The sequence below is a fragment of the Natrix helvetica genome (assembly GCF_964273705.1).
Source record: "Natrix helvetica genome assembly, chromosome: 2".
NCBI classification, from domain to species: domain Eukaryota; kingdom Metazoa; phylum Chordata; class Lepidosauria; order Squamata; family Natricidae; genus Natrix; species Natrix helvetica.
The window spans coordinates 228,602,092-228,619,413 of NC_138552.1; the positions used below are offsets into that span (position 1 = coordinate 228,602,092).

The window sequence follows — 17,322 nt, forward strand, 5'->3', positions numbered from 1 at the left end:
AGGTCAGACACAACGCTGATGCCCCCCTCAATGAAATTGAGTTTGATACCTCTGCTCTAACTTGAGCAAGACCTCTGTGTCTAATCTTAATACCCAAGAAAATGTGTACAACCTCATGTAGGAAGACAACTTCTTTGAAATATTTTAAATAGTTACTGTGTTTCCTTGCCACATAGTGGATCGAGTTTCTGTCTGTTTTTAACAGGTTTGATTGTAAAACCTGCTTGCCAGTAAGATGACAACTAGGCAGTTGTGCAAATAGCGTGGATGAGAAAATATTACTCCTGGATGCATCCTTTAAAACTGAGGCGTTCCCACTGAACTATCCGCAAGAAACATGCTATTAGTATAATATATCTTTCAACAAAGGCATTGCTATAGGGAAAGTGACTTCCACTCATTATAGATGTTTTCCATGTATAATAGTTTTTGTGTTAGGAATTTGTCATGACTAACAGAGTTACAGTTGATAATAATTTTCTTAGTCTCCTCATTGTGAATTTATCCCTTAGCATTGTTTATTGCTATTAAATCAGCTTTCGTAAGTAGCTTTTAGTAATCTTTCACAGGAAGAAATGTAACGTAAGAATTTCAGAGAGATGTTAGAAAACACAAGAAGCAGTTGTACAGAGACATCTATAAAGATAGCAAAGATGGAAAACAGACATGGAAAAACAAGGAAAGTCTTCCAACAAAATGGTATATTAAAGGATGTCAATGGTCAAATAATAACAAATAGAAAGATCAAAAGGAAGATGGGGAAAGCGTGTGGGCATTCTGTACAGTAGAAATGTCAACATACAAGCTACTTAAAAATATTCCTTATTTTTTAAAAAAAAAACTAGTTGCAAGAGTTAAATCAGCACTCTAGTCTTTACCAAATAGGAAGGCTACAGGACATGGTAAAATAGATTGGTTGATGGAAAAACAATGCTTCTTCTCTCCTTATTTAATCAACTTACATTGATTAAATAATGAGAAAGGCTAGACTGGAAAAAGATTAGGGGTTTTTTACAATTGGAAGACAAAAAACTGAGTCATCTATATTATGCAGGTGACATTACTCTGATAACTGAAAATGCAAATTGAGAGCTCTAGTAATTAAAGAGAAGCAGCACAGTGGAAAAAATGGAATTAAACATTAAAAAACAAACACATGACAGCATGTACAGCGACTAGTCTTAGAATTGATAATGAAGATATTGAAGGCGTAGGTATCTTTTGCGCTTTAGGAATGCACAGTCAATGGTTCTTCCTGTGATACTCTGTGGACTTTGAAAAAAGAAGGATAGAAAGAGCATTGATGTTTTTTAAGTTTATTATTGAAGAAGACCGAAGTATGGAAAATATCATGGATAGTCCGGAAAACAAATCATAGAACAAATTAGTCAGTCTTCTCACTGAGATACAAATCACCAGGCTCAGATTATAGTTTGATCATATTAGGTGAAGGCCAGTTTTCTTGAGAAGTTTATGATGCTGGGAAAGCACTGTTTTAACTACCATATTTTTCAGAGTATAAAACATACCGGAGTATAAGACGCACCAAGGTTTTGAAGAGGCAATTTTTTTAAAAAAGTAGGTAGGTAGATAGAAGGATAGAGAGGGAGAGAAAGAGAGAGAAATATAGTAGGTAGGTAGGAAGAGAGATAAAGTAGTTAGGTAGGTAGGTAGATAAAGGGAGAGAGAGAGAGAGAGAGAGAGAGAGAGAGAAATAGAGAATGATAGATAGAGAGTGAGTGTAGGTAGGTAGGTAGCAGTGGTGGGTTGCAGGCAGTATGCCCCGGTACGGGTGTACCGGAGCCACGCCCGGAGCACTGGATACCATTCCGGTACGGTGCTCCGGAGGGCCCACCCGCACTCCTTACCGTGTTTTAAAGCTGTCGGCGCTTCCATGCATGTGCATGTCACATACAGTGCCTGCGCGACACTCTGCTGAGCAGCTGGAGCATCACAGAGGCTTGCAGAAGCATTGCATGCACACGCTGCGTGCGTGCCTGTGGGTGACGCCGGGGAATCCGGAAACCACCACTGGTAGGTAGGTAGAGGGATAGAGAGAGAGAAATAGAAAGAGATATATATATAGAAAAACAGTAGATAGGGAGGGAGGGAGAGTAGTAGGTTGGTAGGTAGAGGGATAGAGAGAGAAAGAGAGAGAGAGAGAGAGAGAGAGAGAGAGAGAGAGAGAGAGAGAAATACAGTAGATAGGTAAGGAGAGAGAGAGAGTAGGTAGGTTGGTAGGTAGAGGGATAGAGAGAAATATAGAGAGAAATACAGTAGATAGGTAGGGAGAGAGAGAGAGGGTAGGTAGGTAGGTAGGTAGGTAGGTAGAGGGATAGAGAGAGAGAAATAGAAAGAGAGAGAGAAATACAGTAGATAGGTAGGGAGAGAGAGAGTGTAGGTAGGTTGGTAGGTAGAGGGATAGAGGGAGAAATAGAAAGAGAGAGAAATACAGTAGATAGTTAGGGAGGGAGAGAGTAGGTAGGTTGGTAGGTAGAGGGATAGAGAAATAGAGAGAGAGAAATACAGTAGATAGGTAGGGAGAGAGAGTGTAGTTAGGTAGATAGGTAGATAAAGGGATAGAGAGACAGTGTGTGTGTGTAGGTAGGTAGAGGGATAGAGAGAAATGAGAGAGAGAGAGAGAAATACAGTAGATAGGTAGGTAGGGAGAGAGAGAGTAGGTAGGTTGGTAGGTAGAGGGATAGAGAGAGAAATAGAGAGAGAGAGAAATACAGTAGATAGGTAGGAAGAGAGAGAGTAGTTAGGTATGTAGGTAGAGAAAAGGAGAGAGAGAGAGAAGGTAGGTAGGTAGGTAGGTAGGTAGGTAGAAGGATAGAGAGAAATAGAGAGAGAAATAGGTAGATAGGTAGGTGTTTCTGCTGGCACAACACTTGATCAATGTAATTCTCATCAATCAGTTAAAGAGCTTTCCAAAACAATTTTTTTTGCACTCTGCAAACCTCACCCTTCACGAAAACGGGCCAATTTTTTTTCGAAAAAAGGCATGAAAATTCACTGGGGGAGCTATCAGGAAGTTGAAAGTCCTGGGTGACTCATAAGTGGGCAGGCAGGGTTTTGGGTAACTACTATGGAGTGAGGTGATGCAGTGCAGGCAGGCTGGGAAGCAGGTGCTGTTGTGGCCTGCAAGCAGCCAGAGGAGTTGGTGGCAGACTCAGACAGTGAGAAGGTTGGGGAGGAACATGGGCCAGTCCTGGAGTCTGGGGAAGGCTCAGATGGGTGCTCTGTGTCAGAGGCAGAGATGGGGCCAAGGCTGTCTGACAAGTATCAGCTGCCTTTGGAGTCGGAGATCAGTGGGTCAGAAGAACATCTGGAGCCTGTTCCCAATGTGTGCATGTGCAGAGCTTCCAGGAGAAGGGAACAGTTAAGGAACAAGGGCTGACTTGGGAGTAAAGGCACAGGTGGATGGTGAATGGCCCCTCCCATAGGGAATAAAGAGGAGTGAAAAGGGAGTGGAGTTTACAATACAATAGCAGAGTTGGAAGGGACCTTGGAGGTCTTCTAGTCCAACTCCCTGCCTACGCAGGAAACCCTATACCATTCCAGACAAATGGCTATCCAACATCTTCTTAAAGACTTCCAGTGTTGGGGCATTCACAACTTCTGGAGGCAAGCTGTTCCACTGATTAATTGTTCTAACTGTCAGGAAATTTCTTCTCAGTTCTAAGTTGCTTCTCTCCTTGATTAGTTTCCACCCATTGCTTCTTGTTCTACCCTCAGGTGCTTTGGAGAATAGTTTGACTCCCTCTTCTTTGTGGCAACCCCTGAGATATTGGAACACTGCTATCATGTCTCCCCTTGTCCTTCTTTTCATTAAACTAGACATACCCAGTTCCTGCAACTGTTCTTCATATGTTTTAGTCTCCAGTCCCCTAATTGTCTTTGTTGCTCTTCTCTGCACTCTTTCTAGAGTCTCCACATCTTTTCTACATCGTGGCGACCAAAACTGAATGCAGTATTCCAAGTGTGGCCTTACCAAGGCATTATAAAGTGGTATTAACACTTCACGTGATCTTGATTCTATCCCTCTGTTTATGTAGCCTAGAACTTTGTTGGCTTTTTTGGCAGCTGCTGCACACTGCTGGCTCATATTTAAATGGTTGTCCACTAGGACCCCAAGATCCCTCTCACAGTTACTACTATTGAGCAAGGTATCACCTATACTGTACCTGTGCATTCCATTTTTGTTGCCTAAATGTAGAACCTTACTCTTTTCACCATTGAATTTCATTTTATTAGATAGTGCCCAATGTTCAAGTTTGTCAAGATCCTTCTGTATCTTAAGCCTATCTTCTGGAGTGTTGGCTATTCCTGCCAGCTTGGTGTCATCTGCAAATTTGATGAGTTCCCCATTTATTCCCTCATCCAAATCATTGATGGAGATGTTGAAGAGTACTGAGCCTAAAACAGAGCCTTGGGGTACTCCACTGTATACTTCCCTCCATGTAGATGCAGTTCCTTTGTGGACTGCACGTTGAGTGCAGGGGACAATTAGTTCGCTTAATTAGTGTGAAGATTTGTTCATGACTCTAAGAGACTCCTTGCCAAGTATTTTCTTGCACAGCATTGCTTTTGGAAGATAGGCGCCTGGCAGTTCTCCAAGCCTGATAAGGTCTGTGGTTGTAAATTCACCCTTGAAAGGACTGTTTGCCATGAACTTTGCTGGATGTGAATGAGAGGAATTCACATTAGTTTAATAAAAAAAAGGGGGGGGGGTTGGTCAGGACAAGGAGTCTGCTTCGTGATTTTGTGAAGCCTGGGTCAGAACAGGTGCTGCTGTCAGGCGCAAGTGTGTTCAGGCTGGGAGAAATGGTGCTGTGTTGCCACAAGAGTGCATGTGGGCTGGGGAAAGAGTGCTGCTGCTTGGGGCAAGTGCAAGTGAGTGGCGGGAGGGGCTGCCGTGTCCCGAGTGCATGCTATGGAATATGAGATCCCTGGGATCTCATACTCCATAGAGAAGTTCCTCAGGAGAAAAAGTGGCAGGAGAGATTTGCATGTGGGAAGCTGGTGAGAAAGGTTGTAAAAATGGAAAACAATCAAGATGTTGTTTGCAAGGTGTCAGCAACTATAACCCTAACTGACCCTTTTGTGAAATGGCCTACGATATAGGCTGAACATTCTAAGTATACACTATATTGCCAAAAGTATTCATTCACCCATCCAAACAATCAGAATCAGGTGTTCCAATCACTTCCATGGCCACAGGTGTATAAAATAAAGTACCTAGGCATGCAGACTGTTTTTACAAACATTTGTGAAAGAATGGGTCGCTCTCAGGAGCTCAGTGAATTCCAGCGTGGAACTGTGATAGGATGCCACCTGTGCAACAAATCCAGTCATGAAATTTCCTCGCTCCTAAATATTCCACAGTCAACTGTCAGCTGTATTATAAGAATGTGGAAGTGTTTGGGAATGACAGCAACTCAGCCACGAAGTGGTAGGCCACGTAAACTCGTCCAACATCAGTGTGTGACTTCACAAATGCTCTTCTGGAAGAATGGTCAAAAATTCTCATAAACACACTCCTGAACCTTGTGGACAGCCTTCCCAGAAGAGTTGAAGCTGTTATAACTGCAAAGGGTGGACTGACTTCATACTGAACCCTATGGGTTAGGAATAGGATGTCACTTACAGTAAGTTCATATGCGAGTAAAGGCAGGTGAGCGAATACTTTTGGCAATATAGTGTATCTTTCATTGGGAACTCCTGCAGAATTAGGGTAATACCTTTTTCTGAACTTCAAAACATTTTAACCCTAATTCTGCTTCAGATTCCCCCCTCCTCTAATGTACCAATATGATTACATGTCTCTTTTTTTAATAAGAGGGTTGACTATTAATATTGTTTCTCTTTTTTGCATAATTACATCCAAGGATTAAGAATGATTCATCCACTTTGTTGTTTAGGCCAAGCCACATAATTGCTCAAGGAATACATAATTTGTAACATTTTAATAATTTGCTGGACCCCACAGAAACAAAAGAAGGGGGACAAATCTTTCATTGGATTAAATGCTAAAAGTTGTGAAAGTTTTTGAATGTCATAAAATGCTTCATTGAGCAAAAAGACTATTCAGAGCATGAGGTTTTTTAGGGTTTAACTTCTGTGCTTTGCATAGTATCACTGATAATTAAAATTCCTCTGAGCCATGGGTGGCTATTTCTTACTAATACTTGACTTAGAGTAATGATGACTTACCACATTACTATTCCAATGATGAACATTGTGGGTGGCTTCATGAAAGCCTTTGAGGAGATGAGGAGATTCCATTCAGGAGCCACATACCTTGAATTTGTTGGGAGAAAGAATGAGAAGAGAGCATACCACAGAGCTGCCTGCTATCACCACATGTTAACCTCTAATCAGAATATTTAGCTAGAACCGACCCTGTAGTCTTGGATCACATGATCCTCACTTCATTGAGATAACAGCAGCTTCTGGCATAAGCAGAAACTGCTGCTGACAGAGCAACTGATTGATATGGGGATTTATGCATCTTGCTACATGCTTAGATACACAGATGACAGATACACAGATCTTACATGCATAGATACACATATGGCAGATGGGGTCAATTTATTTTCCAGAAAACCAGAAGGCAAGACAGGAAACAATGGATCGAAACTAATCAGACCGAGAAGCAACCTCCTAACAATGAAGACAATTAATCAGTGGAAGAGCTTGCCTTTGGAAGTTGTGGGTGCTTCATCACTGGAGGTTTTTAAGAAGAGATTGGACAGCCATTTGTCTGAAAGGGTATAGGGTCTCCTGTTTGAGCAGGGGGTTGGACTAGAAGACTTCCAAGGTCCCTTCCAGATCTAATCTGATTAATTGACAGCTGCATCGGCTAATGACTATTTTAATTAATTAAAAATGAGACTGTAAGGCAAACCGTATTTAGCACAATGGAGGGTTAGGAATACTAAATGTGAAACATGTTGTCTTCTTTAAGTTAAAACAATAAATTGACACAATAGGAATTCTACTAATGCTCATTGGCTACAAACTTAGGTAACAGTGGATTTTCTATTAGGGCAGTACTCTGGCTCATTAAGAAATTAATATCTACTACCATAAATCTATACAAAACTCTTGCTTTGAAAGTTTAGAAACAGCCTTCGGGCACTGATCTGTATCTTCTCCCATTCCTTCATCATCTTTTTAAACATAATCATAATTGTTCCATAGAAAAACAGTAAGAACATTTTATTGCGTAGAGAAGTGATGATTGATAGAAACCATTTTGTTACTGAATGTCTTAATTGTAAGATTACCTCAATTCCGAGGTCACTGGACTAGCTGTACAGTATACTTCCAGGTCCAGATTAAAGCCCTATGTACCATGATGTAGAGCCCTATTGTTGTGGCCTTTTGGCCGCCGCCCCCTCCAGCAGCCGAATCAGATGAGGAGACATGGGAGTAAGGGTCAGCATCAAGTCAACCGGAGAGCTCCAAGAGGGAAGAGGGAATGGAGCTGGCAGAGAGAGAGAGAGAGACAGAGGCGGAGCCTAGGCCATCTGTCAGCCCTCAGATGGAGAGTCAACAGCCCCAGGTTTGGAGGTGGCTGATGAGGAAGAGGAAGAAAAGCTAGGTCCAGTGCCTGATGCGTTGATGCACAGAAGGCAGAGGAAAGGAGAGCAATGGAAATCTGTGCGCCGATCCTTGGGAAGGAAGAGCCACCGCTGCTAATGAAGCCCACCCTAGCTCTGGGGAGAAAAGGCAAGGGGAAGAGATAAATAGATGTGGCAGACAACTATTCATCTTCCTGCAGGAGAGAGTTGTTAGCCTGTGGTGAGAGAGAAACTTTTTGCCACGGCTGCTGGCGCTCCTAATAAAGGAATCATTGATTTAACTACAGAGAGTTTGTCATGTTCTGGTAACTCAGTTGAAGTCCACCTATCTTAAAACTGCCATGGTTAAGAAATGTATCCCATGATGTTTTGGAATGTGCTAGGAACTGTCACACCAGGAAAGATTATGAAAACTTGTGAAGATGCTGAGAAAGAAGTGAAATTAATTCTAGACACATAGAATCCAGAATAGGAAGAATTCACATATGATTTATCTCATAAATGGCAGCTCAGTCTGTCTTGCAAGTAGCATGGGAATTTCACCATGGTGGTTTTTTTATACAAGTGCACTGAACTGCATTGCAAAAGGAATTCTTGTTTCAGCAGAAAATGCATGCATTCTTTTTCTGTGACATTAGTGTGGCCATAATATTGTGCTCTTGATCTTCTCTGTAATAATGCCACAGATACTGTTCAGGACCTGGAGATGACAAATTAAATAGATGAGGTTGATTGAAGCAGTCATTTCAGGAAACAGCTGCCAAATGCCCTTAAAGCATGGAGACTTATCTTGTTTATTATTACATTAGGGTTTTTATTTTATTGCCAGATAGAGTCAAGCTTCTGTGTAGGATTTTATCCATAAGATATCAAATAACTTGCCTTTTCAGTGTAAGTGATGGAGGTGATTGCCAGCCATATTCGCTGCATGTAAAGCTATTGCTAGAAAGCTGATAACCTTTCCTCTGTGAAGGAGTTTTTCCTCTTTTCAATATAATATTTTATTTAAGGAGGGATATTCAAATAGCTTTCAATCGAAGAGTATATACGCAGCACTGGGTTAAACTGGGGAATCCTTGGTGCTCTCTGGGCTTGGTTGTTTGCTCATATATGTTCAATTCATAATGTACTGGTGATGTTATCTAGTCGGATAATGAAATGTCTGCAGGCAAAAACAGTTTGGAGAGCACCAAGGATTTATATAACAATTTAATAACAATAACTTTCAGTTTCATGAGATATTTAATATCAGTCTTGGACTCGTGAGCCATGGTGGCCAGTGGTTAGAATACATACTGCAGGCTACTTCTGCTGACTGCTGACTGCCTACAATTTGGCAGTTCAAAAGTCTCAAGATTGATTCAGCTTTTCGTCTTTACCCATCTTAGCTCTTTTATTGTAAAGTTTCCAGATAAACAATCACTTTGGGCTTCAAAGGATGGGACCAGGTCTTTCACACTTCTAAAATATCTAGTATCCCAATAACTTGAACTAGTAAAAGTTCAAGTTATTAGGATATTTCTCCAGCTAGCTTGAAGGATGTTTTACTTCTTTTAGTATTTTTATCTTTTTAATGCTTATGCCTTTCATACCTCCAGTTTATCAGGTACAGTGTGATTAAAGGTTGCAATCCCAGTACACCTTCAAGACAGCATGTTGGGAAAAGCTAAATAGATTCTTGCATAGCATTTTTCAACTGGTTTTTAAATATAGCCTCTTTTTTTTAGGATTTTATTATCTGAGAGATAGCACTAAGACTTATAAGTGTAAGATCCTCATTTTACCAACTTTGGAAGAATGGAAGGCTACCTCAACCTTGAGCCCTATCAGGATCAACCTCCAGACTGTGGGCAGACTTAGCCTGCGATGCTGCATTCTAACTACTGAAAAACCAAAGCTCATATGATAATTTGTGGTAGGGTTGATAGAGCAAGGAGCAGAGCCATAAATAGAGATTCACCAGTTCTCTCTGATGTCCTTGTTTCCCCCTCCCTCTATGCTCTTTTTTCACTCCCAATTATGGATAGTATTTAATTTGTAGTTGATAGTACTTAATTGATAGCTCTTAATAGAAGAGAGAACTGATCTCTTGTAGAGTAGCTTTGATTTAAACTAAGATCTTGGTGGAATTGTCTAAGAACCATAGATGACCATCCCATCATAGACCAGCCTGTTGAAAGGGGTTTGTGGCTGAACCCATTCTGGGAGATTGATTTCATCTTGTTATAAGTGTTTCTTATAATACTGCTGATTTTGAAATAAAATATTGGTGTTGATTTAACTTCCACAAAGAGCGCCAGAGAAACAGCCTTATTCATATATTTCATTTACTGTATTTCATCTAAGTCAGTATTATCAATATTGATCAATATATCTCCAGGATTACATAAAAGATTCTTCCAATGAAGATACAATGGCCAACAATTTTTGTGCCTGTGTAAGCCTAATAGTGACATTCTCCCTGGCACCTAGGCATACTTTAATATTTATCCAAGCATATTATTTTTTACAAATAGACTAATTGTATTTGAATCCAGATTCATGGTGATATAAAATGAAGTTTTCCTGTACTCTATACTCTGCTTCTGTAAATACAAGAGGAAACACAAAGTATCAGATTCCAATAACTATTTTCATAAAACCCTGTGGTAATTCCATCGGCCTCAATTTGTACTTCCAATAAAGTCTTTCATTATATATTGTAACTAGTCGTCTAGATAATGTTAAGAAGTTCTCAGTGGAAAAAAATGAAAAGATTATACTATAATAGGAACTAGGAAGATGGACATGCTTTTGCTTCTCTGGAAAACAGTTTCAGTGTTCAGTGTTCAATATCTTCAATAACACTGCTATTGAGTTATGCTGGTTTAGCTTTTCATTATTATCAGTCATCAAAGCAACTTTCACCTTTCATCTATGGGGACTGCACTCCTTTTTCCTCACCATTAGCTGCATTTTAAAAAATGCCTTAATATTCTGATAATATAGTAGTATAATATACTAGTATACACTAACATACTAATTAAGTCTTTTAGTCTGGCTTGAAGGCTATCAATGGTTCTCTTGCACCTGTTGTTTGAGTTTTGAATCTTTTGAGTTTTTTTCCCCTTATTTATTTACTTAAACTTCTTGCTTCTGATGCCATAAAATAGGCAACTGAGCTGTGTGCCTATGTTAGATTGCTCATTTTCTTCCTTTGCATTAGCATCAGGTTATGTTGCACATTGATCTGGCATTTTAGACTTAAGAGGTTACAACAGATGTTGTCATTCCAGTTTTCCTCTGATCTGCAAGTTGATACCCTTAGTCTGAGCCTGGACTTCCATAGGTCTTCCTCTTTAATTTGGATAGGATGACACTGTTCATGAAGTATCACTGTCTGCTCATTTGTCCAGTTAATCCTTAGCAGGATCTTTGAATTCCCCTATAGCGTTCTTCTTGGCTCCTCTCCACAGTCATCATATATTATAAGTTGGCAAAGCAGTTTCTCTGGGCTGAGGTGAAAAATCCCTCCATCAAGGGCATGGATACTTTTTCTTCCTAACCTAGGGCGATCTCCGAGACTATCTTGCAGAACGTAGCCACCTGGTCCACTCTATCAACATTTGTGAAATACTTTGCATGCAAAGAACAGATGGTCTTTGGCAAAGCCAAGTTCTTATTTTTCCTTATTTTCTATCTTCCAGGTATGTAGGTTAACAATCATCACATAAAAATACTGGCTAAAAACTATGAGAAACAAAAGTTTGTTTCTTTTTTTAACTGAGTTATTTGTACTGATACCATCAGTTTTGTTTCCCCTTTTTATGGTCTATAAATTCAAGAGTTCATCTCAGTAACATTGATAATAATGCAAAAAGTACCAAGTGTGCGGTTGAATATGGCACCAAAATTGGATAATTGCTGCGGGAGGCAAATTGGTTCTCTAATAGAATCACCAACCTGCTCTGTCCCCCACTGATCACATCACTGATCACTGACCACATAATCAGACACATAGAAGAGTAACCATTTTGGCCAAATTCTTTGCTTTGAACTTGGATAGAGATTTAAGCAAGAGTTCACCACGAATGTTACAGCCTTTCTCTTAATGAATCTACAGTTGAATCTAGCCAGTTGATGACTCTATTTCAGGTAATTTGATCCATCCTGGGTGAGGAGTGGTCAAGGCAACCTTTGCAGGCTCATTGTAAGGACTATTGTAGTTACTCAGATTCCAGAGTTGGATTCTGGCTTTGGGGGTCTTGTAAAATTGACTGATGCACCACCTTGCTATGTGTTATGGGGAGAATCGTTTCTTTAATAACAGCATTTTAGCCATTTTACTGTTTGTAATGTTCAGTATTATACTGCCTTTACATCTATCTGTTTTCCATCTTGAACTGGCAAGATGTAAGGTGCTCATAGCTATTTTTTGTTTTATTTTGTGTGTGAATTGGAGAATCCCAATATGATTCCCACTACATTATTGACAATTTGGGGAAGATGCAGTTGGTTAATTATAATAACAATAGCACTTAGATTTGTATACCACTCCATAGAGCTTTATAGCACTCTCTGGATGGTTTATTTTGTCAGCATATTGCCCCCAACAATCTGGGTCCTCATTTTACAAAAGGATGCAAGTCTGAGTCAAGCTTGAGTCCCATTTGGATCAACCTCCAAGCTGTGGGCAGAGTTTGCCTGCATTATTGCATTCTAACCACTGCACCAGCAGGGCTTCTTTGAGAAGTGTGAGATTCTCTGTTCCAAAATAAAATTGTACATATTTAATTATAATGATCTCAGTTTTCTTGCCTCTATCACAGCTATACACAGTAAACCCTAGTCTTGCACTGCATCACGCCATTGCATTCAAATGGGATATTGCATATTTATCATTAGGTTGAACCTAAGCTTGGCTATGATTGGAAAGGTTCCATTGATTTGCATCTGAATAAAAACCCTGTGGCAACACTGACAATCATAGGAAATCTGTTTGCCATTAGAAAAAAATAATGAAGTTAGTAATGATATTAACAGTGCTTCTGAAAAAAAATTAATGCTAGTTTCTCTGTGATTTTTTTTCTCCATCAGTTATTTGCCACCTCCCTTGCATGAATGGTGGGCAGTGCAGCTCAAGAGACAAGTGCCAATGTCCTCCTAATTACACTGGCAAACTCTGCCAGATCCCTGTGCAGAGTGGAAGTACTTCGCAACTTTATCATAATTCGCAACAAGTAAGCAAAACTGTGGAATCTCATGTCATCCATTCCACACATACTTTACCACTGACTGTGCCTGGGCAGCAAGGAGCCAAAGGTAAACTTTTCTTTTTGCTATCTCTCCTCTCTGGCTAGATTTCTAGGTTGGCTGCAATGAGACTTTATAATTTAACCTGCCAAGCTAATCAGAGACTTTGGTAACGTCTCCTCACATAGCTGTGATCTGAAAGCCTACTGGAATGAAACAAAGTGCTTTCTAGATTCATTGCATTCTTGCATTTACAATCATTAATTATATAAAAAAATTGTTAGTGAAAAATTAACTGAAAAGGATTTTTATCTTCTCTGTGAAGTTGATAAGTACGATTTTTAAAGGAAAACGATTTATCTTCCCATGCATGTTGGGTGCTCCTTACTTTTTTCATATCTGTGTCATCAGACAACAATTGGGAAGTATGTGCCATTAATTTCTGAACTTGAGGTTTTCATGCATGCAGTTTGTATCTCCTCTGTTTATTTTAATTCGATGGAAATCATGTGTTCAGCCTTTTCACTTAGACATTACAATTAATCAAAGCCTACAACTTCATCAATATGTTTCAAAGTCTGAGGAGGCACCAACGTTGCGATGGTATGGACGTGCGGTCTCGATGCTCCGAGACTGCCGCTGATACTTTTGCTGCTGGGTGGTCCAATAGGACCTAAACCGTCCCGAAGAGACGGTGAACAGGAAGACTACGTTTTGCTGATCTCAGGGACACCACAAAGTCCCTGATTGATCCAAGAGAAGGTTTTCAAACTGGCGACAAAAGGCAGTCCAGGCTGATGAAGTTGGGACGGCTCCGGAACAGAAGGAAACGGAAAGAGAAAGTGTGTCCATCTGGTGAGGAATCCTTTCTGTTTTGAAAAAGACTGCCCCAAAGAACTTCTTTTTTTATGCTAAATTAAATCCTTAAGCAGAAGTAAGCGCCGAAATTGATCTGCATTGGATTGTTTTGGATAGTATGTTTTTTTTTCCTTTTGTAATTACACTTTGTGGATTGAAGTGCTCGCAACTTTTGTTTCTTCTCCTCTTCTTAAAGTGAACGGAGCGGTTTTTCTTCGACTTTTTCTTGCTTTACTTTTTAATTTAGGGATTAAAATCTCCTTCTCTACTAACAAAAGTTTCTATTATTTGCTATTAAACTCCATTTAAGAACTTTGTTTCCCTTAAGCCTGAGACAACATTAGAGAGTGAAAGGAAGCAGTACTGCCGCTCGGAGACTAGAGTTTCTGAAACTACACATTCGTTCCTGTTTCTCCTTTGATTTCACTGTCTTTGTACTTCAAAGTTCCCTAATTAAAAGTGATAAGAGCCAAGGGCACAAAGTGTTTACACAGCTGTCCTTATGAGAGCCTTATCAGCACTGGGAGAGGGGAAAAAATGGAACCTCTTTCTTGTGAAGATTACAAATGATCTTGTGTTTAAGCTAAATATATATAAATTTTTAAAAAGTCTGGAAAGCTAGAGTGGCAGTAATTTACAATTTGGAAATATGGATCAATTTTCAGAAGAGGAAACTTTAATTTTGCAAAATATTTGGGATGGAATTGAGAAGAAGATAGAGTTTATACTAGAAAAAAATGATGGAGATGGAGCCCCCAAAATTGAAGAGAAAAATGAATACAAAGATAAGAAAACTAATGATTTGATTTGTGGAGTGAAAGTGCTTGAAAGCGAAAAAATGGGAGTATGGAAAAGGGAATTTGATGGACTGGAGCTCTACCCCAAATTTCAAGGCACAGAAGAAGAAAAAAGGGAAAAATGATGGTTTTAAGGAGAGAAACCTTACCAGAAGCACGTTCGATAACCACAGATAAATTAATTAAAGTAGCAAATGGGGGGCGCCGAGATTACCTGACAGATGCAACAAGTAACAAGGTCCGGAGAGATGTCCATAAAAACTTTACTAAGGAAATAAACAGAAGATTAATTCCACAAATGGCAAAAGAAATAAGACTATATGCCTTCTGGAAGAATACAGGTTGATATATGAAAGTTGATAATAAAAAAGTAGCTAAGTTTGGTGATTAGTAAGTAGGAATTTAGTAATTTTTAGATTGCTTTGTTAAATAGTTGATAATGGTAACAAGGTACATATTTATGTTGGCTGGAGGTGAGGAAGTTGGATATAAGTAGTAAATGATTTTGTTAACAAATATTAATAATAACAATAATAATGAAATGATAAGAGATATAGTTAATGATATATATATATATGTACTAGTTTAACATAAGGAATTTGGATATAAATTGCAAACAGTGACTTGGAAAAAAGGCTTAGAAATTTTGTTAATTAATCCTTATTTTGAATATGTTATAAAGGTGTGATGTTATTGGATATATGAAAGTTGATAAAAAATAAATCTTATAATTAATAAGTAATAATTTAGTAACTTTTAGATTGTTATGTTAAATAAATAATCAATAATGACAATAAGGTACACATATGTGTTGGCTTGATGAGAAGAAAGTGGATATAAACAGTAAAGGATTTTTGTAAAGGATTTTGTTAACAAATATTAATGACAACAATAATAATGAAATGATAAGAGATATAGTTAATGATATATATATGTACTGGTTTAACATAAGGAATTTGTATATAAATTGCAAACAGTGACTTGGAAAAAAAGGCTTAGAAATTTTGTTAATTAATCCTTATTTTGAATATGTTATAAAGGTGTAATGTTATTGGATATATGAAAGTTGATAACAAAAAATTAACTAAGTTTTATAATTAGTAAGTAGTAATTTAGTAACTTTTAGATTGTTATGTTAAATAAATAATTGATAATGGCAATAAGGTATACATTTGTTGGTTTGATGAGAAGAAAATGGATATAAACAGTAAATGATCTTCTGTTAACCAATATTAACTATAATAACTAATAATGGAATGATAATGATAAGGGATACAGTTAATGATATATATATATGTACTACCAATACAAAAGGAACCTGGACACAAATTGTAAACAGTGACTTGGAAAAAAAACAGGCTTAGAAACTTTGTCAACTAATCTTTATTTAGAATATGTTATAAAGGCTTAAGGTTATTGGATGATTTTTGTAATAACTAATGAAATGCCATCAGGTGGTTGTGTTTTTAACTATGGATTATTTTAGGCAAAAGGACACTAAAACAACTTCAGTCAAATGAGAACTATGCTATTTTGATAGTAAGATTCATTAAGAATCTTTGACATCTGATATGAATATAAGTAATGACTGTGGAAGAGATGCACGAAAGCTAATTGTAACCAATTGACACACTTTCTACAAGATGTACTGTAAGAGGATGATTTTTGTGTGTGTTGTTTGTTTAATAAAAATAAAAATTTCTTGCAAAAAAATATGTTTCAAAGTCAAAGATTTACTTTTCACATTAGATTTCAAGATACGGACACTGGATTTTTCTTGACAGATTTCTTTTATTATTTGTTTGTTTATATTTCGTATTTCTAAGTCACTCACCTTCTTCAAGGAGGGGCTTTCAAATCGTTCTCCAAACTGTTCTTAAATTCCTTAAAATATCTGGGAAAAGGATTTTTAGGGGAAGATTTTTTCCCCTAAACAATTTTTCTCAGATAGATATTGCAAACATTTAGTTCAGACCTTTGCTAACTGTTAGACTGTTTTATACATCTTGAGTATTTCAAAAATAATTGGCTGACCAGCTTTTAACTTTTTAAGGTATTTTTTCTCCAGTGTAATTCAATGCCATTAATATTAAATGGTATTTTGATCCAGAATTTAATAATCATATTCACAGGTCACTAGCATGGATCCATTTCAAGCTATTTAGCTCTCATCAGCTAGCCATACCCTTACTGGGATTTGAACCTGGGATGTGTTACATATTAGGCAGACTTGCTAGCCACTACACCACCGGTTCTCCTCCCTTTATCAGCTAAGCCAGGGAAATAGGTATGTATTTGTGTTACAACCCCTGGTGTGCCCAAATATGGGAGGGAGCTCACTCCTCCCTCTTTCTGTCCTTCGGCTCATCACAGAAAACCATCCAGGCAGAAACCCATATTTTTATTTTTAATGTTGCCTTTTTTATATTTGTTTTTAATGTTGTCTTTTTTATATTTGTTTTTAATGTTGCCTTTTTTTTATATTTTTTATATTTATATTTACAAATATAAAAAAGGCAACATTAAAAATAAAAATATGGGTTTCTGCCTGCATGGTTTTCTGTGATGAGCCGAAGGACAGAAAGAGGGAGGAGTGAGCTCCCTCCCATATTTGGGCATACCAGGGGTTGTAACACAAATACATACATACATACATACATACATACATATACATATGCATACATACATACATACATACATACATACATACATACATATATATATATATATGGCTGTGTCTGGGTGTGTGTGTATATTCCAGCAGAAGTGTGGAACGCCTTAATGTAAGACACCCCTAACACCCCTTGGGGGGTGTTCTGTTAAGATACAGCCTGTTGTGCCTTAAA

General features: G+C 38.3%; 1 protein-coding gene across 2 annotated transcripts in view; it reads left to right on the forward strand.

The window, feature by feature from the left end:
- The window catches only part of LTBP1 (latent transforming growth factor beta binding protein 1), a 231,828-nt gene that overhangs the window by 100,883 nt on the left and 113,623 nt on the right, over positions 1 to 17,322 (forward strand). For both annotated transcript variants that reach the window (XM_081940927.1, XM_081940928.1), the window contains exon 6: positions 12,666 to 12,890. In XM_081940927.1, coding sequence (XP_081797053.1) covers positions 12,666 to 12,890 — 225 coding nt within the window. The remainder of the gene's footprint in view (positions 1 to 12,665; positions 12,891 to 17,322) is intronic.